Source organism: Caretta caretta, chromosome 10 (assembly GCF_965140235.1).
Source record: "Caretta caretta isolate rCarCar2 chromosome 10, rCarCar1.hap1, whole genome shotgun sequence".
In the NCBI taxonomy this organism is placed as follows: Eukaryota; Metazoa; Chordata; order Testudines; family Cheloniidae; genus Caretta; species Caretta caretta.
In genome coordinates, this window is record NC_134215.1 from 53,312,248 (window position 1) to 53,337,212 (window position 24,965).

Genomic DNA, 24,965 nt, shown 5'->3' on the forward strand with positions numbered 1-24,965 from the left:
CCATGCCCAGCGCTGGGTTTCCCCTCCCCTGTCCCACTCAACCCCGCTACTGCCTCAGCCCTGGCCCCGGGAGGGGGAGAATTGCCTGAACCCCTGGGGGTGGCCGGGGGGGGCACTCCTGGCCGAGCCCTGTGGGGGCGGGACACGCGTGGTACAAAGCCCGCTCCCTGACCCACCAGCCGGGTGCCTCGGCCGTGCCTGGGCGTGTCCCCGCCGGCTGTGCAGCGGGAGCCCCCCGCCCCCCATGCCGGGGCTGGGCAGCCCGCGCCGCGCGTGGCGGCGAAGGCGGGGGGACGCGGGGCTCTCGCTAGCGCTGCCTGTGGTCACAGCCCGGCGCGCTCGCCTCCCATCCGGCTCCGACTCGCGCTCTCCCCGCTGCCGCCGACCATAGAGTCGCGCTGCAAACAGAAGATAGAGGGAGTGCAGGAGCTCGCCATCTCCAAGCCATCTACAGCGGGAAAAACATGGAGTCCGCTCCGGCAGCCCCCGATCCAGCCGCCACCGAGCCGGGCAGCAGCGTCTCCGAGCCGGCCGCCGGCGCCAGGGACACCCCAGTCAACCTGGAGCCTGCCCGGAAAAGCGAAGCGCCGGCTCCAGTCCGCAGGCAGAGCTACTCCAGCGGCGGCGGCAGCAGAGGTAGGGAGACTTGGGGAAGGGGGGAGCGCTGGGATAGGGAGGGTGGGAATGGAGAGAGCGGGGTAGGAGAGAAGGGCGAGATGCAGCAATTAAGCCACCGGGGGATTTATTGGGAGCCGGGTACAAAATAGCAACTCGCCACTCCATGCAACCTGGCAAACTTTTACAGCTCCTTTTAATTGCTGTAGGAGGAGGGACAGACTCGAGGAAAAATATTGAAAGAGAGAGGGAGCTGCTCGGTGCTTTCCCATTTCCCAGTTTCTCGCCTGCAAAACTCAGATGGGAACTATGCCCCTGGAATTACATTCTTAAAACACAAAACAGCCCCCAGCAGGATCATTAGAATTCAAGGAAAGAAACTTTTAAAGCTGCAGTGTCCTTCTCCCCCACCCTTTCCTTGTCTTTCTGCTTTTGACAGTTTCTTCTCTGACGTGCTGAGGTTTGTTGTTGGGAATGGGGGAGTTTTATGTGATCTCGCTGATTAATTAGGAGGTTGCTGATCTGCGATTGACTGCTCCACTCTTTTGCATGCTGTGTTTTTTAATTTGTTTCTTCGGTGTGTTTAAAAAAAAAAAAAAAACCCTGTCCCAAAAGTTGCTGATTTCCTGGCGTTTCTTGAAGGTGCACAACTTTGCAGAGAAGGATCTTCCTGATCTCATGGATTTTCCTCCACCCCCCCCCCCCCGTCACAAAATATTGCAAACAATTTTTTTAAAAAGCCTTTAATTGCTGGTTTAATGATGATCTAAGCATTCTCATGATACAAACCGCATGTTTAATAGTATGGGTCAGCGAGAAACGTGTGCTGGCCAGTTTAAGTTCGGCGTTGTTTATAGCATTACCTGCCCACTTTTACTGAAAGTAACTGTCTTTCAACAGCATTGTATGCTAGCTGTTTGCTGCTGTAGAGGGAGGGAGAGACCCGCTGCCCCTCTTTTCCCACTGCACAGGAGCGGTTAAGGTCGATGGGTTTTAAATATATGTAGGGTTGTGAAAAAACAAAAAGCGAGAGGGACAAAGATGCCGCTTTAATTCCCGCTGTCAATAATTTATAAATCGCTGCTATCATCCAGGGGGAACTGACTCGGTAGGATCACTGGGTGAAGGGTGGAAACTAACTAAATAAAAATACATATATTGATCTGTTAAAGAAATGACAGCCAGGCTTGCTCACACAGTCCTCTCATGGCTCCGGGGTCCTGTGCCAGCTGCCGGCTGATTGCAGGGAGTCGGGGAACATTTTCTGGTGGTGCGGGGAAAAACCTGCTTCCTCCCGGAGCGTGTGATTTTTGTTGTTGTTGTTTGGAATATGGCTGATCATGTGTTGGCTTGTGTTTTACAGTATTTTTCCCATTTTGGCCACGCCCCCCCGTCCAGGCAGCTTCCCACTCAGGGAATCCGAGTACAGTAAAAGCCAGCAAGATGACACACGCTGAAACATTTAATTAGAGGCAATTTCCGAATAATGACCACGCAGTTATGCAAATGCAGGAGAGAGGGGGAGGCGAGGAAGAGCTGGCTCTGGAGAAGACGGGAGGATGGGGAAGGTTTTTGTGTGCAGAAAGCTTTTGGCTGCAAAGAATATATTTAGAGCTTGAGACAGTGGATTTGGAATGCAAGCCGGTTATGTAACAAGGTTAATCAGAAACACGAGAGAAAATTTCCTTAATAATGCTAAGGAGTTTTCTGAATGTTTTCAAAGCGGCCGTAGTTTGTGGTTGTTAGTCTATATGTTTCAATCTGCTTTAATTGTCATTGCTGGCACATGGGGATTTTTAGAGGGGTGGGAAGAGAGGGATGGCAACCTTCAGACTAGTCTTGCGACGTTGTAACTTTTAGACCTTATAAATTATGTAATGGACTACTAGTAAGGTATTTATGTATAAAAAGAGAAGGCAATATATCTGAGGATGGGGGTGTTTTGCTCGTGATCCTGAATCGTTTAGGCTTTGCTTCCGCTAACCTGCTGACCCATATGTCCCTCCTCCCCCTTGTGTAGCATTAATTGGGGGGGGGGGGGTTAACACACAAAAACACACACACACACACACACACACTGCACGCAAGCACTAGGTTATGTAACAATCTGAATGAAAAAACGAAGGTCAGTGATGGAGGCATCCATGCAGCAATGCAAAAGCAAAAGCTCCTGGAAATTGTGTCTTTAATATCTGAGAGAGTGTATGTTTTTAGGGACAGTAATTGTTTGTGCCTTGTAGGGGTGAGGGTAGGGATCGGAATGATTTAAAGAAGGAAAATGTCTTGGGTTTAGGGATGATGTAATGGGATTGGTAGGAAATACAAATCTGCTCCTAGACTGCAAACAATAAGAAAATTAGAGCCGGCATTCAGGATTAATGTTACATAGATTACAGTGTTGAAAATAAATTGACCTATACACTAGGTGATTATGCCTTTCTAATATTTAAAAGGTGAAGGTCTGTAACTTTGCAAGAAAATACCAGAGAATTGTAATTAACATTTTTAGGCTGTTTGAAAGCAGGACCTAGATGGAGATATTGGGTGAAATTGAGCCCCCCCCCCCCGATTTGTGATTTATTTATTTATTGAAAGATTCCTGAGGTTGATTTTATGCTTTTTTCATATAAAGGGAACATATAGTATATGGAAATTTTCTTGACATTGGGGTGACCTCACAATGCATGAATACCACATGTATGAGTACAGGTGAAAAGAATAGCCCTGTAACACAGGTAAATGCCAAATAATGTGTTTGTGTACATGTTCAGCACATCAACTAATCTCTTAGGTTGTTATCCTGGAATGTGCTCCATGCAGGCACATCCAGACACACATGCAGGTCAGTTTGCAGAATTGGTACCCAGAAAAGCATTCCTTGATTTTTAAATCAGTAAAGTTAAAACACTGGAAATATTTCTTCTGTATCATCTATTTTAGTAGCTGCTACCATTGCAAACCTGTACCCAGGGCTGTGCAGCCGAACTAGCTGTTCTTAGCAGGGAATTTGAGGAAAATAAAGAATTGAAGAAAAGGGTAGTGGATGACTCTTAGGGGGAAAAAAGATGATGAGAGTTAGATTCTTAACTGCAGCTTTAATTACCGTAACATTTGAAATACTGTATCTGATACCACTTATATATCTGGTGTGTCAGATCCCTAAATAGCTTTATTTTATTTTTAATTTTGCTAATGGGTGGGTATTTTTACTTTTGTTCTGACAGGTTGGTCTTTATTATAACAATTAATTCTTGTGCTTTTGGATATATAATAGTACTTGCTTTGCAAATGCTTTTAATAAGTGTGTATGTGAGTGAGAAAGAGATCACCTGTGGACTGGTGGTACTGAGTAATGGTATAGAGTAGTGTGGAAGAATAATGACACACTAGGTTGAAAAAAGTGGCCAACAGTCAGATAAAAAGCCTGATATTTTCAAATAAAGATGTTGTCACCTACTCTAGTTGTTTATTTTAACGTAAGGGCAGTAGATTTCCAGTTTTCCGTTAGGTTAAACCCTAATCCATACATGTTTAATTACTGTACAGATGTTCTCAGATGTCTTCATAGTATGCATTGACTTCATTGACTACTTTGCACACCCTAGTCACAATTGCATATACCACTTCCACTTTCATCTGCAGTCATAGAATATTCCTAAGGCACCTACAGCCGTTGCTTACATGGTTAAGTAATACTGGGAGAGTATATATAATATATATGAATTATTGAGCATCTGGAAACAAGGAGAAGCCAGAATCATGTGACCAGCCAGCTGTTTGTGGATCAGCAGGAAGTGCTCCACACACCACAGTCTATGACTCTCAGTGTTATTACCTCCTTCTAAAAATGAACATATTTGAAAAAAATATGATAACAAATGTTGGACTGGGCTCTCTGTTATCCCATCAAAGCTTAAATGTTGCATTTTCATTTTTTTAAATCTGAAACATCAGTTGTCCAAATCTCAGGAGCCAAGTTCTCTAGGCTTTTTTCTCACCTTCTGTCATCAATAGTATGTCAGTCAGCTGCAGTAGTTTTTGCCGAGGGGTTTGTGTTATACTGTCCTGCAGTTTCTCCCCTGTCTGTTTATCAGAGCGAGGACTAGAAAGCAGAATGTTATTTTTTCTTTTCCGGGCCATTACTCTGTTTTTTTGCATTGTCAGTAAATGGGAAAAAGAAGTTCTCCCTCAGTTGAGAGAAGAGACAGAAATTGTTTTAGTAAAATTTCCTATTCATGTCCCCCAATGCATTTTTCAGGTATCTTGTTAGGAAAGTTGAACATTTTAAAGGCAGCATTCATGTTGTTGGAGGACATTGTATTAAATGTTTTGTGGGGGTGATCAGAAAGCTACATGCACATAGGAGACGGTTTCCTGAAGTCTTTCTGATGAATTGAGTGTCTGCTTGCATTTCCCAATCCCTTGCTGGGACTTGGGTCTTTGTGGTCACCAGTTGAAACTAATTATTTCCTGATTTTTATTTTATTTAATTTTTTGCCCTGTGCTGTGAGTAATTTGATTATAACATCAATGAATAGTGGCATCAGCCCTTTATTCCACATCTCCATCTGCAGTTGCACACTTAGCAAATATTTCAGATGTTCTAAACAGAGTATTTGTGATCTAACAAAATTTGTCAGTTTAGTGCGTGATCTTTGCGTTTTCAAGTTTTGAGTATTTTCTTTAAATTTCCAGAACACTTTTATCACACTGAGTGCTGTTCTGGAAGCACTGCTTCTGAATTAGGACTGTAGATTTGCCTGTTGGGTAAATGAGATGTACTATGAAGCATCTGAAAGAAAACCCCAATCATTTAGTTTTAAACCTTTTGTAGAATGAGAGCAATAATACCACTTTTGCATTGTTTTCTCAGGAACAGTCCTGTTCCCTTGTTGCAATAAAACCATAACTTAGTCTTTTTATTTTATTGACTTTAAACGTATCTCTGTAGCTCTGTAAACCAGTGAAGAACACATTTGGAAATGGCGATTAATTGGCAATATGACTATTATAGCTCAGGTTATAGAACTGTATTTGAGTGGCAGGACAGTTTTTTGGCTGTTGAAAATTGTCTGATTTTTCTACTGTTTGTTTCCTATTCTAAAGAAATTTGGCCTTGGAGAAATGTGGAGTAACTCCGTTGAGGTTAATGGATTTAGTCCAGATTTACCTGACTGCAATGAAGAGAAGAATCTAGCCCTAAGGTTTTATAATGTCTAAAATTAACCTTTAAAATGATTTCATCATCAATATTTAAGATTGAGTATTTTGAGTTATTTAATTTTGTAAGATAATGGGTCCAAAAAACTGGGAAGTAAAAGTACTCTGTGGAAAAATATTAAAATATGTTCGTTAAAATGTTGATAAACGATATATTTAATATGTTTGAGAAAGAAAGAGAGACTGGTACCACCAAGTTCAGCACACATAATTAATTTAAAAGTTTCAGTTAGCTTTAATATTGTTTGCTAATTTTGACGGTTAGCAACAAGTTTGGGTAACTGCCCTATGCATAACCTATATAATAGAATAAATGTCTTTCAGTTTAAAATAATTATGAAATAATTGTTCTAAGTACAATTTTTTTTAAAAAAATACATTTTTCTTTACGTTAGGCTTGGTGCTGACTGTATTAAGGACTGGGTTTAAAAAACCGTATGTATATTGCATTTTGAACACAATTGAAATGGAAAAAAGGAAGGGAAACACTGTTTCTTTTTGAAATAAAATTCCTAAAATCACTTTTTAAGTTCATGAGGTATATTTTAAGTGATTATTTTGGCAAGTTCAGACCCAGGTGCTGTGTATTTCACCAAAAAAGGGGGAGAAATTTAGATAATTCAAAATGTTGCTTGGTTAGAAAACATTGTAATTTTAGCTGCCTGTTTGGGGTGTGAACTTTCTGCTGCTGCTTCATTTTTTTTTTTTTTTTTTTTAGTAACAGAGTGAAGTTGAGTAAATTTTGGATGTGTTGAAAATACTTTAATATGGTACATTTTAATGTGGTGCAGTCGTGTTTTAGAGGTTGTTTCAGATTTCTCAAATGATGGGGCTTTCACCATTTACCTTGGGGAAACTCTTCAACACTGTCATGTTTTCCTGATACTGTTTTAAAATAGCTTTCATCCCATTTGTCCTCACCTTTTTCATTTGAACCTCAATTTTTCTCGCTGCCTGCTATTCTATTCCTCCTCCTTAGTCATCATTTATGTCTTTTAAAAATATTTAGTCAGGCATCAGTCCATCTAACCCACTCCCCTCCCCAGCTCCTTCTAATTGGACAATAAATAAGTGAGATTTCCTTTTGTCACCTATAAGAAATTCAAGCTCAGCAGAGAAACCACACCTGTCAACCTGACAGCTGCCAAGTTGTGCGTAGCTCCATTTGTGACATTTCTCATGAATGACAGAAGTCCCTGATTGACTGGGGCAGGGTGTGTGGGGTGGGGAGAAGTAGTGGCATTAGTGCCTGGACCTGGCAGTGGTGGTGTATGATAGTTGGGGGGCTAGGGATGCTGGGGTGTCTGAAAGGTGGTAAGGTTGCTGATGTGTCTGGGATGGGTGGGTGCAGGTGACCGCTTGTGTGTGCGGGACACTGGGTCCCAAGCTATGTGGGTAGTTGCAGGTGTCTGTCTATCTGAAGAGGGTATCTGGGTGGAAGAATCTGTGGCCAGTCTTCTGTCCTTGCCAGCTGCTGCCACTGCCACCTTTTGCTGATGACTCCTCCTCCTCTTCCTCTCTTTGGATCTAGGGGAACTGCTGCTGCTGATGGCAGTGAGGAGCAATTGCAGGCCATCCCTTCAGTCCAGTGGATATATGAGGATCCAGCTGGGTTGCGAGGAAGCATGACAGGACTGCCAGATATGGCTGAATTCTGTTCTAGAAACCTAGCTTGCAGTGCTGTTAGAGTTTCAAATTCATAAAGACTGCTCCGTGACGCAGGTGTCTCTACTCATAATGGTGGTGTGTTGCAATAGCTGATGCAGTGTCATGGCAGAATTACTTGATCCATGGACAAGAAAAAAAGTCATTAGAAGAGGGATTTGTAAATGACGTTGGAATGTAACAGTCTCCCTAATCAAGCTCTGTGAAACCTTAATTTTCCCCAAAACTACATAAATTCAAAGCTTAGCCCTATGTCTTCAGAAACTTAATGCATTTTTCAGCTTAGCGTGGGACCCGTTTTGAGTGAAAATTCAGTTTCACAAAGTTCTGATGGGTGAAACTTGCAAATTCTCACCAAATTTCACATTTTTATTTTTTGGGTTTGTTTTTAATACTGGTTGTCCTCTCTCCCTAACTGAAAGTGAAGAGGAGGTTGGCATGAACTTTTGTGAGATCTGAACCGCCACACTGAGCACTGCTCTCTCTGTCTACGAACTTCAGTTGAGCACTTCAGCATACCTGTTGTTGGTCTGTGCTGATAAACTCATAACAGTAGGTAGTGGTGCATGTCAATAGGAGTTACATATGTAAAGTACGTCGTCTTTATGAAGTTGCTATTTGTATGTGCTTGTGTTACAACAGTTTAAATCTCATAATTATTCCTGTCCTAATAGCATCTTTCCTTTGGAAGGATCCTCAGGTACTTTTAAACACTGTACTGCTATCAGAAACAACTTAAACTGTTGTTGAAATCCAGTCACTTCTTGTGTGGAATTTGACAGCTGTGTAATAGCACAGATAGGACAGGACATCAAGTGAAGAATACCATCACACTGAGAGAGTTTAGATAGATAGAATGTAGTTACCCAGTCAGAACACTGGGATGGACTGTTGTATTCCTGTGGAAGAAGTCTTGGCAATCTTCCATGACTGTATTTGTTATTACATCTCACCAGAAAGACACAACTTCCAGCAGCACAGTACACTAACATCAGTAATCAGTGCTGTCGCAGATGAAGAGTGCTGTCTACTAATTCATGACTACTAGTTATGTAAGCTTCATTGCATATGTCTGCATTCATTCACTGAGCAACCCCAAGCCTCATTGGGTTTTGAGATCTGACAAAACTGAAGCTGGAAGTGGTATGTCTGCAGGTCCTGCTTGCGTTGCTTTATTAAACAGATTTCTATACAAAGTTACTTTCTTTAATAATGTGTTACAAAGCATGATGCCAAATGCCCTGGTATTACCAGAGGCTTTAAGAAGCTTGTCATGAAGCATGTGTTGTTGATAAAGCAATGTGCTTTTTCTTTTTGGGGTATGGGGAAAGTGTATGGCTGTTACCCAACCTACTTAATTTCCTCTTCTCACATAAGCTCCCCCCCCGCCCCCAAATAATCACATGGACAGAAGCTTCAGCGTTTAAGGGACAACAGTTAAAATTCACGCTCAACCAAATGTACATAAATGATCCAGTAATGGTGCCCTACTGCAGAGTGTTTCATTTGTAATTTAATCTAACAATTTCCATTCACTTCTAAAGCAGCGCACTATGAAACTGGCAACTTCTGATGAATTGCTGTGCTGTTACAAACAGTGTTTGAGCTCGTATTACAGCAGCATGAATAGATGGTGTGATGGAGAACAAAGTTAGTGGCTGAACTGGAGCTGAGAGAAATTGCTAGCAGAAGGTGAGAAAGCAGAGTTGGATTATGATAACCTCCCTTGTAGAATCAAATTAATCTTGTTAAAGGTTTTATTGATGTTAGTTTGTAGTTGTACTATGCGTTTACCACACATAGGTACATGAGATGTGGTGATCCAGGAATGAAAAACTACAGTGCTGCTGTTTTCAAAATGTTTTATTTTGTACAAGTTGTGGGATATTTTATATTAATTGACTGTGTGTTTATGCACTTTAATTCCATGCCCACTCAAACGTGTTGGAGGCATCTAATATATAATATATCTAATAATGGAAATACGGTTAAAATGTAAGAACATAATATTATACTAAAACGGGTTTGAGCAGTAAGCACCGTTTTTCTCTAATTTGTATTTCCCAGGGAAGGTCAGAATTTGCAGTATACAGCAGTATTCTCACAGGAAGAGAGTTTCTGTGTAAAGAATAATGTATGTATATCTGATCATGTGGAGCTAGCTTTTGAAGGTAGTACATGCGCACTGTCTGATCTGTTGCCCCTAGCTCCATAGCTTCCCAGAGCAGATGTCATTACACACAGTGGGAATCACTAGTAGATGCATGCTTTTAGATATTTTAGATCTCACTATGCATTAAATGCTTAATGAAATACATTACAACTTACCAGTTGCCATAAAAAAAATTTGCCTGGAAAAAGAGTGTGTGTGTGTGTGTGTGTGTGAGTGAAGCCAATAGGAAAAAATAAACCCTGATATACAGTGGCGTATATGGGATATGCTTGAGTACAACTTTATCTGAACCATCACCTACCTACCCAATGGAAATTAAGATTTGGCAGCATTTAGAGGGCAGTTTTTCTGTGTACCTGTGAAGTAACGTATAAACAGGTTGCTGAAACACACATACAATTATGGACATGGTGGGGAAAATTAAATTATGTATTAATAGAGTTTTACTTGACTGCTTTGACACTGGTATGAGGTCTGTGATATACAGTCAAGAATAAAATCAAGGCCATGGCTTGGGAAACACAGGTTGTAGGATTCCACCCTCCCTCCTGCCCCCGTCAGATGAGTGTGAGAGTATTTTAAATTGAGATTTTTTCCTTCTTGATCACCTATAAATGGAAAACAGTGGCTATTCATATGGAACTTGCAAACTGATAGACTATTTTGCCAAGCAAAGTCTATGTCAGTTGTGCACCTGCGATTGCCAAGTACTACTGTAAGTAAGGACAGAGAGAGATGATTTTAACTATGCCTTTGAAAGAAGACTTGACATTTGCTAAGACAAGCTAATACACAACGTTTGTTAATACTTTTCTGGAAGTCATAAATCTGTCAGCACAAAACATACTCTAAATCCTGTGTATATTAAAAAATAAAATGAAACCAATCCCAAAGAAAATGGGGTGTACCAGGAAGTCTTCTCTCCACGCATAATATTTTAGATGCACAATTTTAGATAAGGGTTTTGTTAGTCAGTTGCAGTGTGATTATGAAAGTTGCAGATAGTTGGCCTTGAAAGATAGATTGATAGAGCCAGAAGAGTTCCCAGAAGTCACCTACTACAGGACAGGCCTAACAAAGAAAATAACAGAACGCCACTAGCCGTCACCTTCAGCCCCCAACTAAAACCCCTCCAATGCATTATTAAGGATCTACAACCTATCCTGAAGGATGACCCAACACTCTCACAAATCTTGGGAGACAGGCCAGTCCTTGCCTACAGACAGCCCCCCAGCCTGAAGCAAATACTCACCAACAACCACATACCACACAACAGAACCACTAACCCAGGAACCTATCCTTGCAACAAAGCCCGTTGCCAATTGTGCCCACATATCTATTCAGGGGACACCATCACAGGGCCTAATAACATCAGCCACACTATCAGAGGCTCGTTCACCTGCATATCCACCAATGTGATATATGCCATCATGTGCCAGCAATGCCCCTCTGCCATGTACATTGGTCAAACTGGACAGTCTCTACGTAAAAGAATAAATGGACACAAATCGGATGTCAAGAATTATAACATTCATAAACCAGTCGGAGAACACTTCAATCTCTCTGGTCACGCAATTACAGACATGAAATTTGCTATATTACAACAAAAAAACTTCAAATCCAGACTCCAGCGAGAAACTGTTGAATTGGAATTCATTTGCAAATTGGATACTATTAATTTAGGCTTAAATAGAGACTGGGAGTGGCTAAGTCATTATGCAAGGTAGCCTATTTCCCCTTGTTTTTTCCTACCCCCCACTCTCCCCAGACGTTCTGGTTAAACTTGGATTTGTGCTGGAAATGGCCCACCTTGATTATCATGTACATTGTAGGGAGAGTGGTCACTTTGGATAAGCTATTAGCAGCAGGAGAGTGAGTTTGTGTGTGTGGTTTTTGGAAAAAGGGTGGGGGGATAGAAAACCTGGATTTGTGCTGGAAATGGCCCACCTTGATTATCATACACATTGTAAAGAGAGTGGTCACTTTAGATAAGCTATTACCAGCAGGAGAGTGAGTTTGTGTGTGTGTGGGGGGGGGGGGGGGGGGCGGAGGGTGAGAGAACCTGGATTTGTGCTGGAAATGGCCCAACTTGATGATCACTTTAGATAAGCTATTACCAGCAGGACAGTGGGGTGGGAGGAGGTATTGTTTCATGGTCTCTGTGTATATAATGTCTTCTGCAGTTTCCACAGTATGCATCCAATGAAGTGAGCTGTAGCAGTGAGCATTTATTATGCTCAAATAAATTGGTCAGTCTCTAAGGTGCCACAAGTACTCCTTTTCTTTTTACAGTAATTTCAAACTCTGTTAAATACTCTCTCTCTCTTTCCAAGTAATTGGCTGACCATTAGGAAAGTACAAAACAAACAGCAAAAGAGATGTTATTTTAATACTTCTAAGAGCCTGTTTATAAGCAATGGATAATTTTAAAAAATATTTGAAAATGTTCTATTAAAGGTCCTCTTGATTTTTATTACTGTGTCTGTGGTGGCATTTTATTTCATATTTGAAATCGCAGTGTACTTCCTTAACTGTATTAACCTTACTTCCATGGAAAATCAGTGTGCAGTTTCTGCTTAGTAATTGGTCATGCAGTACCAACATGAAAACAAATTTTGGATTCTAGATTGGGAGTGTTTTACATTCCTAACTAGTGTTCCCATCCTGCAGATGCTTAAGCACATGCACTGAGTTAACTCACATGCACTGTGAGTTGCCCCACTGAAGTCAGTGGCACCGCTCACAATGTGTAAAGTTAAGCATGTCCATTGATGTTTGCAGGATAGAGGCTGAGGTCTACTACTAGTTAAGATGTATTTTGCCGCTCTGACAGGCTTCCCTGTCTTTGCCTATGTCTACACTAGCAGCGCTGCGGTTACACCGCTTTGTGCTGACACTCACTACAGCTGTGGAAGGCTTTTTTTCCATTGCTATAGTAAATCCACCTCTTCAAGAGGTAGTAGCTAGGTTGGTGGAAGAACTCTACCTATATTGGCAGTATATGGGTGTCTGTGCTGGGGCTTAGATTGTCTTAATTGCATCTCTCAGCTGTAGCCTTAAGTGTGTCAGAGGCAGGCAGGCTGGCTTACATCTCCCAACTCATCTCTTATCCTTCTCTGCCAAGCTTGAAACTGCAAGAGTGGTTTGCCTGGGATGTTTCGGTTGCTGCCTCTCCTCTGCACTCCCACTGCCTATCGTGCCACCTCCCTCTTTTCTCAGCAGAGGCTGCAGAACTAGAATGTCTTCAGGGACTTAGATAAAGGGTGGTCAGTCGCTGGATAGGGGCATGTGCAAGCCTTCCTGGCACCTCTGAAAGATGCTTAGAAAATATTTGCAGAGCTGCTTGTCTCCACCTGTGTCAGTCCTGGCAGACCTTTGAGACAGGGCACTCTGGAGGCATTTGAAAGGTGAGAGAGGATTAGAACAGCCAGCAGTAGGAAAACTTGGGTTACGGGCAAAGGAACCATGAGAGAGCAACGGAGTGATTGTGGGAAACCATGGGATGGTATTGGAGAAGCCAGGACACCCAAGAGAGGGTATTGAAAAGGCCCAAAGGAAGCTAACAGTATAGAGCAGTGTGTGACAGCTTGTCACCCCTGGAGTGCAGTCTGGGAGCTGTGGGAACCACTGCGCCCACCCTGAGACTCACAACTAGGTTTGGGGACACAGGCAGCCTCACCCAGGCCATGTTCTCACCCAGCAGTACAGCAGGTGCTGTCACTCACCCAAACTGGGCTACCTGAGTGCAACCAGCAGACGGCAGCCAATTTCCCAGCTCGCTGGGCATGCACCCCCCACCTCTGGAGTATAAACCCAGAATTGTACCATCTTGCACTGCACAGGTATTTGTAAAATGTAAACTTGTAGAGTTCGCCCCTCCCTCAATGTGGAGAGGAAATACAACAGCCCCTGCCCCTAGAGCTAAGATTCCCAAGCACTTCACTACAAATTTATTGGTTAAGATGAAGCATAAAACAAGTTTATGAACTACAAAAGATAGATTTTAAGTAATAGTAAACAGATCAAAGCAGATTACCTAATAAATAAACAAAAACACAAACTAAGCTTAACATACTAGAAGGATAGGATTTGAATTAACAACCTCTCACCCTGACTGATGGTTAGGGCTGTCAAGCGATTAAAAAAATTAATCGTGATTAATTGTTTGATTTAAAAATTGTATTGTGTGATTAATCATATTGTTAATAGAATACTATTTATTTAAATATTTTTGGATGTTTCTACATTTTAAAATATATTGATTTCAATCAGTGTACAGTGCTCACTTTATATATATTTTTGATTACAAGTAATTGCACTATAAAAAATGGAAATAGTATTTTTCAATTCACCTAATATAAGGACTGTAGTGCAGTCTCTTTATCATGAAAGTTGAACTTACAATTACAGAATTATGCATAATTATGTAAAAAAAACAAAACAAAAACCCTGAATTCAAAAATAAGACAATGTAAAATTTTAGAGCCTGTAAGTCCACTCAGTCTTATTTCTTGTTCAGCCAATCGCTCAGACAAAGAAGTTTGGTTACAATTTGCAGGAGATAATGCTGCCCACTTCTTGTTTACATTGTCACCTGGAAGTGAGAACAGGTGTTCTCATGGCACTGTTGTAGTCAGCATCACAAGATATTTACGTGTCAGATGTGCTAAAGATTCATATGTCCCTTCATTCTTCAGCCACCATTCCAGAGGACATGCGTCCATGCTGATGACTGGTTCTGCCCGAAAACAATCCAAAGTGGTGTGGACTGATGCATGTTCATTTTCATTATCTCAGTGAGATGCCACCAGCAGAAGGTTGATGTTCTTTTTTGGAGGTTCAGGTTCTGTAGTTTCTGCACTAGAGTGTTGCTTTTTTAAGATTTCTGAAAGCGTGCTCCACATCTCGTCCCTCTCAGATTTTGGAGGGCACTTCAGACCTTGTGTCGAGTGCTGTAGTTATCATTAGTAATTTCACATTGGTACCTTCTTCGCGTTTTGTCAGATCTGAAGTGAAAGTGTTCTTAAAATGAACAACATGTGCTGGGTCATCATCCGAGACTGCTACAACATGAAATATATGGCAGAATGTGGGTAAAACAGAGCCGGAGACATACAATTCTGCTCCAAGGAGTTCAGTCACAAATTTAATTAACGCATTATTTTTTAGCGAGCGTCATCCGCATGGAAGCATGTCTTCTGGAATGGTGGCCGAAGCATGAAGGAGCATATGAATGTTTACCATATCTGGCATGTAAATACCTTGCAATGCCAGCTACAAAAGTACCATGCGAATGCCTATTTTCACTTTCTGGTGACATTGTAAATAAGAAGTGAGCAGCATTATCTCCCATAAATGTAAACAAACCTTTTTGTCTTAGCAATTGGCTGAATGAGAAGTAGGACTGAGTGGACTTGTAGACTCTAAAGTTTTACATAGTTTTGTTTTTGAGTGCAGTTATGTAACAATAAAAAAATCTACATTTGTAAGTTGCACTTTCATGATAGAGATTGCACTACAGTACTTGTATGAGGTGAATTGAAAAATAGTATTTCTTATAATTTTTACAGTGCAAATATTTGTAATAAATTATACACTTTGATTTCAGTTACAACACAGAATACAATATATATGAAAATGTAGAAAAACATCCAAACTATTTAATAAATTTCAATTGGTATTCTATTGTTTAACAGTGTGGTTAATCGCGATTAACTCAAAAATTAATTACAATAAAAATTAATGTGAGTTAGCTGCGATTAATCGACAGCCCTACTAATGATACAAGCAGGCTTGCAGATTCTCAAGGCACAAGCTGCACTTGGTTTGCAGGATCCCCACCCCTCTTCCAAGTCCTTCTCTCTTGGAGCTTCTCCTAGGTGCTCAGTTGTGGGGGAGTGAAGAACAACCAGTGATGTCACTCCCTGCCTTATATAGCATTAGCACAGGGCGGGCATCCTTTGTTCCAAACTCAGTTCCCAGACCAGCTTGTGGAAAAACACAGACCCTCAAAATGGAGTCCAGAGTCATGTGGGCTGGTCATGTGCCCTTGGAGAGTCATAGCAGCCTTTGCTTACAGACTGGCCAAACTGCCCAAGGAATGATCACCAGGAAGGGGATAAGCTTTTCCTAAGGCCTGTTGTTTTTCCTAATGGCCCATTACCCTAATGGGACCTTCACAACCAACTATTTAGACGGGAAAAACAACGAGGAGTCCATGGCATCTTAAAGACTAACCGATTTATTTGGGCAGAAGCTTTTGTGGGTAAAAAACCCACTTGTTCAGATGCATGGAGTGAATATTACAGATCCAGGCATAAATATACTGACACATGAAGAGAAGGGAGTTACTTTACAAGTGGAGAACCAGTGTTGAGAGGGCCAATTCAATCAGGGTGGATGTGGTCCACTCCCAATAATAGATGAGGAGCTGTCAATACCAAGAGAAGGAAAATTGCTTTTGTAGTGAGCCAGCCACTCCCAGTCCCTATTCAAACCCAAATCAATGGTGTTAAATTTGCAAATGAATTGTAGCTCTGCCGTTTCTATTTGAACTCTGTTTTTGAAGTTTTTTTGTTGAAGTATGGCTACTTCTTAAATCCGCTATAGACTGTCCAGGGAGATAGAAGTGTTCTCCGACTGGTTTTTGTATGTTACCATTCCTGATGTCTGAGACAGGCCAGAGCTTGCTTATAGACAGCCCCCCAACCTGAAGCATATACCAGCAACTAGACACCACACCACAGAAACACTAACCCAGGAACAAATCCCTGTAACAAACCCCGTTGCCTACTCTGTCCCCATATCTACTCTAGCGACACCATCAGAGGACCCAACCACATGAGCCACACCATCAGAGGCTCATTCACCTGCACATCTACTAATGTCATATGTGCCAGCAATGTCCCTCTGCCATGTACATTGGCCAAACCGGCCAGTCTCTACGTAAAAGAATAAATGGACACAAATCAGACATCGTGGGACTGCAGCCCGGGCCCCCAAACCTCATTACCTGGGGCTGAAGCCAAAGCCTGAGCAAGTTAGCTTCATGGTGCCCACTATGCGGTGTGGGGGCCTGGGCAGTTGCCCTCCTTACCACCCCCTAACACTGGCCCTGGCTTTTATATGCAGAAAAAACAGTGGTTGTAGCACAGCTGGGCCGTGGAGTTTTTCTAGCAGGTTGGGGTGGAGAGGGAGGGCTCAGAAAGAGAGAGGTTTAGAACCCCTGGCATAGAGGACTGGGGAATGGAGATGGCACTGGATTGACTGGGGAAGCAGAGGGAATTGGAGAAGCTGAAGCATCTATATTAAAAAAAAAAATTCAATTGATCCATTGCCTCTGCACAGCTCTCATTTTGTAAATGATGACCTTGTCTTTACTCTGAAGTGCAACGGTATGTGCTTTAATGCATGATGAGGTCTCAAATACATGCTTCTTATAGCTTTACTCCAGCACCCCATTGTTTCCAATGAGCTCTGACTAAATGCTTTCACTGTAGATATTGTGCTAACGTTTTATATGAATTATTTGTCTTATCACAGTGCTGGGAAATTAGAGGCCCTTTCCCACAGAGTGTTAAGCAGATTAAAATGAAAGGCTGTTTTTATGGTCCAGGAGCAATGCAAATATTAGGAAAATATTTTGTTGTGATCTAACAGTAGGGTGCTGTAAGGCGGCTTTATGAGCAAATGCATTTTGTAACCTAAAAGCTGAGATCAGCCCCCAAATTGCCTTCAAAGAGGTTTTTATTTTATTCTCTGGTGCTTCTTAAAGCAAAGGGAAAGGTTTAGGATTGGGTGATACTTGTTGGATGACTTTTTTTGCTGTCTTTTCAGATTTTGCTTTTTTTGGCAGCAGTTCAGGTAGTTCTTCAGCACCTTCTCAGTAAGTTAAGGCCAGATCCATCCTCTTCCATTGGGTCATGTTCAATTCCCCTTCCCCCCGGAAACGTGCTCAACGGTACAGTGGAGCCTAGTACTAGCTATGTTTTGTTGTTGTTTTTAAAAGCGCTCTGAATAAATCTGAACAGAAACCATTTTGAAACCTAGTGAAGAGATGGTTCTGCTGAACTACAGACTAAATCCAATATTTATGTTACTCCAGCTACTCTGTTACTTGAATTTGATCTGCCCCATGTGCTACCCCTTTGCTTATGTGTGTGGGTAGAATATAATCTTTCTTTCAGTGATATTTTATATTCATCGACTTAGCCTAATCTTATTGTTAGTGTCTCAAAGGATCTTTAATGTCTTGGCCCTGGTCTACACTAGGACTTTAGGTTGGATTTAGCAGCGTTAAATCGATGTAAACCTGCACCCGTCCACATGATGAAGCCCTTTATTTCGACTTAAAGGGCTCTTAAAATCGATTTCCTTACTCCACCCCTGACAAGTGAATTAGCGCTTAAATCGGCCTTGCCGGGTCGAATTTGGGGTACTGTGGACACAATTCGATGGTATTGGCCTCCGGGAGCTATCCCAGAGTGCTCCACTGTGACTGCTCTGGACAGCACTCTCAACTCAGATGCACGATTGTCTGCCGTTGCTCTGACGCAGGGAGGGGCGACTGACGACATGGCTTACAGGGTTGGCTTACAGGGAGTTAAAATCAACAAAGGGGGTGGCTTTACATCAAGGAGTATTTCAGGCAGGACTTCACGGAGGGTTCCAATAAGAAATGGTGCACCTAAGTTGTTGTTCTTATTGGAACAAGCAGGTTGGTCTGGCCTCTGATTGATACATGGCTAGATTTACCTTGCTGCACCTTCTCTGTGAGTGACTGCAGTGTGACCTAGAGGAATGAGTCCCCTAGACAGGAGGCAGGGGAGGGGGGAGGTTGCAAATGAGTACAAAACAAATCTGGTCTATTTCTTGTTTTGATCCACTCCATCTATCTTTTACATCTTTGGCTGGCAGCAGACGGTGCAGAAGGACTGCATGCCATCCACATCTCATGGCTACTCGGCAGAAGATGGTACAAGAGGACTGCTAGCAATCCGTATCGCCTGCCTGCTCACCATAAGATGGTTCAATAGGACTGACTGCAGGACTAAAGAGAATGACCTGGTCAAGTTACTCCAACTTTAGTCCCTGTGCCCATGTCTGCCCATGCGCTCCTGATCGGCCTCACAGAGGCGACCAGGAGCACCTCGGACATGATGATGACGGCTACCAGTCCTACTGTACCGTCTGCTGCCACAAGGCAAGAGGTTGTTGCTGCTGTGTAGCAATGCAGTACCATGTCTGCCAGCACCCAGAAGACATATGGTGACAGTGAGCTGAGCGGGCTCCATGCTTGCCGTGGTATGGCGTCTGCAGGGGTAACTCAGGAAAAAAGGTGCAAAACGATTGTCTGCCCTTTCTTTCACGGAGGGAGGGAGGAAGGGGGGCCTGACGACATGTACCCAGAACCACCCACGACAATGTTTTAGCCCCATCAGGCATTGGGATCTCAACCCAGAATTCCAATGGGCAGCGGAGACTGCGGGAACTGTGGGATAACTACTCACAGTGCAACACTCTGGAAGTCGACGCTTGCCTCGGTACTGTGGAAGCACTCCGCCGAATTAATGTACTTAATGCACTTAGAGCATTTTCCGTGGGGACACACACACTCGAATATATAAAACCGACTTCTATAAATTCGACCTAATTTCGTAGTGTAGACATACCCTGAGACATTTATGTTGTAGCTACTCCTCTCTGTGTACAGTATTTGATACAAAAAAGGTCTCAAGCTATAATGAAATTTCTGCAGGTAGTGGGGGGGAGGGCAGGAAACTGAAGTCATTATGCAGGCATTTAAGATACAATGAATTTTGTATTGCCTTAGAGCAATAGTTTCAATTATGAGACCAATACTATTCTATTATGCACAGCAGGGGACAGAGTAATGATAGCATGTTAGAGTTAAGGTTGCACATTTCCTAACCTCAGTTCTTAACTAGGGGATAACTTTGTTTTCCCTCCTCTTCTTGTACTCTCCCCCCTTTCCCTCCTCCCCCTGGTGTGGAAAATAAAATCATTGTATATTTTGTGTGTGTGTATATATTGTATGTGTGTTTGTAACATCGCATGTGGGGTCTTCGGAGTAGTTTTCCAACTTTTCTTGGTCTTAGAAAGGTGTGTTTTTGTCATGAAGTGACCTTGATCTAATGTCTAATCATTGCAATTGAGTATAAGTGTAAATGTCGGAGCAATTGAAATTAACACAAGGTACTAAACATAGATTTGTTATTTCCAATGAGAGATTTTTTTTCTCAGAACTTATCTCTTAAAACTTTTGTCTGGTGTTTGTTTTTTACAAGACTTTCATTTTTCAGTGTTTTGTTTTAAGCATGAATATCTCTGCTCACAATAGTTATTTCATAAAAACATACTGTGGAACACGTACTGTATTTAAGGTACTGCCTTAACAAATGGTATCTTAGTGTTTTACCTGTATAAAGAAAACATGGTCACACAGAGGAATAAAGAGAGCCCTTAGAAGGATATAGACATGATCATAAATTCAGGTTATGCATCGTTAGTGGACTTGGCTCATGAATATTCCAAATGACAAGGTGCCTGTTCCTTAGAATTTGTTTAACACTTCACATGGTGAAGAAACTGTGAATGTAGGCACTGTGGAGACTGCAGGGCACTTCCTGGAACAACATATTCAATCCCCTGGGTAGTCGGCTTCCACAGAGTTATTGTATACAAAGGGGCAGGGGAAGCACTTCTAAAAATGCATAGCAACACTATTGAGGTTGCTCAACAGTAATGAATTAAGTTGCTAATGGCCGGTGATGGGATTGAGCATACTCACTTACAGCATTTGATTTGTCTGTAGGTACAGTCCTTGTAGGAAGCTGCAGGTGCCATGGCCCTACTTTATATGAACCCTCATTTGCAGGGTTACAAGTCCCCACTTGGCAGACTCAGACAGTCTGATCAAACTGCTGCCGCTTCAAAAGATTGCTAGGGACAAAACTGGACAGTCTCTACGTAAAAGAATAAATGGACACAAATCAGATGTCAAGAATTATAACATTCATAAACCAGTCGGAGAACACTTCAATCTCTCTGGTCACGCAATCACAGACATGAAGGTCGCTATCTTAAAACAAAAAAACTTCAAATCCAGACTCCAGCGAGAAACTGCTGAATTGGAATTCATTTGCAAATTGGATACTATTAATTTAGGCTTAAATAGAGACTGGGAGTGGCTAAGTCATTATGCAAGGTAGCCTGTTTCCTCTTGTTTTTTCCTACCCCCCCCCCCCCCCCAGATGTTCTGGTTTAACTTGGATTTAAACCTGGAGAGTGGTCAGTTTAGATGAGCTATTACCAGCAGGAGAGTGAGTTTGTGTGTGTATGGGGGTGGGGGGGATGTGAGAAAACCTTGATCTATGCAGGAAATAGCCCGACTTGATTATGTAAAGAGTTGTCACTTTGGATGGGCTAGCACCAGCAGGAGAGTGAATTTGTGTGGGGGGGTGGAGGGTGAGAAAACCTGGATTTGTGCTGGAAATGGCCCACCTGTTGATCACTTTAGATAAGCTAAAAGAAAAGGAGTACTTGTGGCACCTTAGAGACTAACCAATTTATTTGAGCATGAGCTTTCGTGAGCCACAGCTCACTTCATCAGATGTAGATAAGCTATTACCAGCAGGACAGTGGGGTGGGAGGAGGTATTGTTTCATGATTTCTGTGTGTATATAAAGTCTGCTGCAGTTTCCACGGTAAACATCTGAGGAAGTGAGCTGTAGCTCACGAAAGCTCATGCTCAAATAAATTGGTTAGTCTCTAAGGTGCCACAAGTACTCCTTTTCTTTTTGCGAATACAGACTAACACGGCTGTTCCTCTGAAACCAATGGTAGAGTGATGTTCATTGCTCTTCTTATGGTGTGGTGTGCTATGCAGTGTGCATGGCTTCGTGATTACTGGGAGCTCTGTTTAATGCGAACACACTGTTGAATCAGGATGTCTGCTACTTTTTCGAGGCCCTAGTTTGGGCATGTCACAAGTTTCCCTCCTTTCTCCTTTTTAAACAGGAAAACTCCTCCACTCTTCCCAAACCATTCCTCTCCCCCCCCCCCCCCTCCCCAACTCCAAACATATAAGAGCTTGGAACAGATGACGAATCTTTGAACCACGAATGAATGGGTTGGTTTTCTGCGGGCGTTAGGGGTAGGTGAGTCAGATTTGCTTGAATTGACTCTTCCAAGTGGACTTTCTGCCACTAAAATCCACAGCCTGGGTTCTGCTGTGGAACCTAGGCAGTGAATCATGCTTGTGAATAGATGAGTCTGGGAATGGGGACAATAGAATTCTACATTCACTTTTCTTCCTACCCTGCTTCTGAGCTTAATTTATTATTAACAGATTATGGCTGATGATCACATATCTGTATGACATTTGGAAGGGCAGGGGATTTGTTTGCATTTGAGGAAGTGGGAGAAGTAGGAATTGCATTTTGTACCAAAGGATTTTAAAGATTTTTAAAGCCAAATAAGGACATTAATATGATCAAATGTGACCACCTGTATTTTACCCAGTGATTTACTCCATCATGCCCAACAACATGAGTTGGAATAAATCCTTTCTTGCAGAAATCTTAATTTAAAAACTCGAAGTGATGGAGAATTGACCACATGCCTGGGTAATCTGGTCCAATGATTACTACCTCACTGTTAAAATTTGCATTTTATTTCCAGTTTGAATTTTGTTGATGTGCACTTCCAGCCAACGGAATTGGCTGGTAGATTAAAGAGTCCTCAAAAGTCTCATGAGAACCAATGCATATCTTTTTGACAGTATATTTTCTCCATCTTCTCTCTCATTCCAACTACTCTCTGAACTAAGAAAAGGAGTACTTGTGGCACCTTAGAGACTAACCAATTTATTTGAGCATGAGCTTTCGTGAGCCACAGCTCACTTCATCAGAACTAAAATTCCCTTCTTTTGGAAAAGAAATGTTTCCTGAAACTTGTTTTCTCTCTTTTACAATACACACAAACACCTTGTCCTTTTGAACTAGAGTGAAAAAGACTTAAAATACTGCTGGTTCTTTTCTGTCTGGGTCTTGCTAATGCAAACTATTGTCAGATAGTATGTGTTAAATCTGCAGAGAAAGTACATTGATTTCTCTTTTTCTTTTTTGGAAGGATGAGAGTTGGATAAAGGGGACGAGATCAGAATCTTAACCCGTATCAGTCCTAAAATAATAGGAAATAAACATTCAGAAAGGATGTGAAATCATTTTCTTAAAATCTAAATAAAAGATATATAAAATATTTTGTCGCAAACTAATAACAGAACATTCTCAGCTAGATTTTTCCAAAGAGCTCAGCAGTTCTCATTGTTTTCAAAGTCAAGTTTTAAGTGAAATATTTCTATTCCTGCAAGAGGGGGCAAGGAAGTATTAGGAAAGTAAAGATCTACTTGATTGGTATGTACACTGTTACTATTGTTGTTCTCAATGCTAGATGCTGAGTACACTTAAAAATCTGTACCCAATTTTATTTTCAAAATGTAAGAGCTAGGTTTTGGAAAGGAAGATAGAGGTACCAAATTATAGAACTATGCTCCATTTATTAGCCAATAAAAGACCCCACGTATAGAGATTCCATTCAAATGCAGGACTCTGGCATATAACAAGAGTCTTTATTAAATAATTTAATAACAGTAGAGAAGGCTTTAGAAAAATAACAAATGCAAGGGATGTGGTATCCTATTAGCAAAGATCATCTCCCAGGCTGTTTTTTTTTTTTAATGACAAAATTATAACAAATGATGGACCATTGGGTTCAACGTGTTGTAATGACCAATTAATGGAAACAGGTTTTGCTTCAGAAAATTGATGCGGCAAACAACTAGAGCAGATGCAAGTACGTTGACAAATTGCTAAATTGATGTACTGTAGTGCTGCTTCTGAAAGACAAACAGCTGCGCAGGTTTTTTTGGTAAGTGTTCTTGTTTGGTTCTTTTTGCACCAGGATGAGTGCTAGCGATAATACTAAGCCACATATTAGTCTAGTAGATCTTTATTTTACTAATTTGTTGCATGTTCTGTTAATACATTTGAAAGTTTAATAGACGAAGCATTTCCCCTTCACTGTGCACTAACAAAGACTGTGAGGTTCATCTGTGTCTCGTGTTGAAGTAGTGTTTCTCTTCCCTGTTTTGTCTCTTTGTAGCTGTTCATATTTCAGTTCTCTCACCCTGAGGTGTTTCTCATTTATTTATTCCTTAAACATCTTGTTCCCCAATTTACAGGGAAGGATGTTTTTCAGCACGAGTAAACTTCTTGATAGTATCACAAAATTTAGCTTTGCTCCCTGCTGTCCTAACAAGCTTCCTTCTGGGTAGACAAAATTAGGCTCCAACCGTGTGCTTCTTGCACACAGATTTGACAAGTAACATTGGCTGATTGTTAAGAGAAAGCTATGATTATGGAATGGCAGTATGCACTACCAATTCTGAATAGTAAAGAGGTATTATCTGCTGTTCCTTGGAAAAACAACCCCAGCTCCAATCAATACTTGAATAACAGGAGTTATTAGCGGAATTATTCTTGAAGATGCCTTGGCCATACAATTAGGATTTTTTTGCTGGGGATCTGACCTATTGGCTTTTTTTTTCTATTTTACAGACTCACAATATGGGGGTGGGGAGAAGGGGGGAGGCTGCTTTTCTGCAGTAGAATCCCTTAGATTGTATCCCTTAGATAGAATCCCTTAGACCTCCCATAAAAGTAAGTACTGGATGCAGAATAATTCTAAAAAGCAATTTTGGATTAAATTCTATGGCCCAATGGCATTTCATAGGTGAAACGGAGAGTGGAATTTAGCCCAGTGAATATGAAGTCTGGCTTGAACATCCTAGACTTGGGAGTCATAATAATGAACATGGCAATGAGTCTGAGGAGCTTCATGAATATTTCATATGAGTTTTCACTTGTTTGTCATTTTATTTTGACAACTGTAAAAAGTAAAAGTGGTACCAGATCCTTTCTTTAATGATGGCTCTGGATATACAAAATGTATTACACTATAAAATAGACATGAAGTACAAATAATAGAATGTAACACAGACAGACCTCTTGATTCCTATAGTGCAAAAATCAACAATTGCTTTCAAATGAGCTCCTTAATAGCAAAAGCTGTGCTTCTCTACGATCCTTAACACATTACAGGATCATAAATCATGACCCTGTAATGTACTGCCAGGTTATTTTAAAGAAATCTTATTTCTAGTACACTTGCTGTGCATGTGGCATCTGACTCTATTTTGTTTTAGATGTCA

At 41.5% G+C, this 24,965-nt stretch overlaps 1 protein-coding gene across 2 annotated transcripts in view; it reads left to right on the forward strand.

The window, feature by feature from the left end:
• The first annotated feature begins 283 nt into the window (after positions 1-283).
• The window catches only part of RORA (RAR related orphan receptor A), a 558,534-nt gene continuing 533,852 nt past the window's right edge, over positions 284-24,965 (forward strand). Inside the window, exon 1 of one of the 2 annotated variants that reach the window (XM_048866510.2) lies at positions 284-636. In XM_048866510.2, the coding sequence (XP_048722467.1) occupies positions 465-636 (172 nt within the window). In that variant the 5' untranslated portion in view covers positions 284-464. The remainder of the gene's footprint in view (positions 637-24,965) is intronic. The other variant, XM_048866507.2, reaches the window with a different exon arrangement.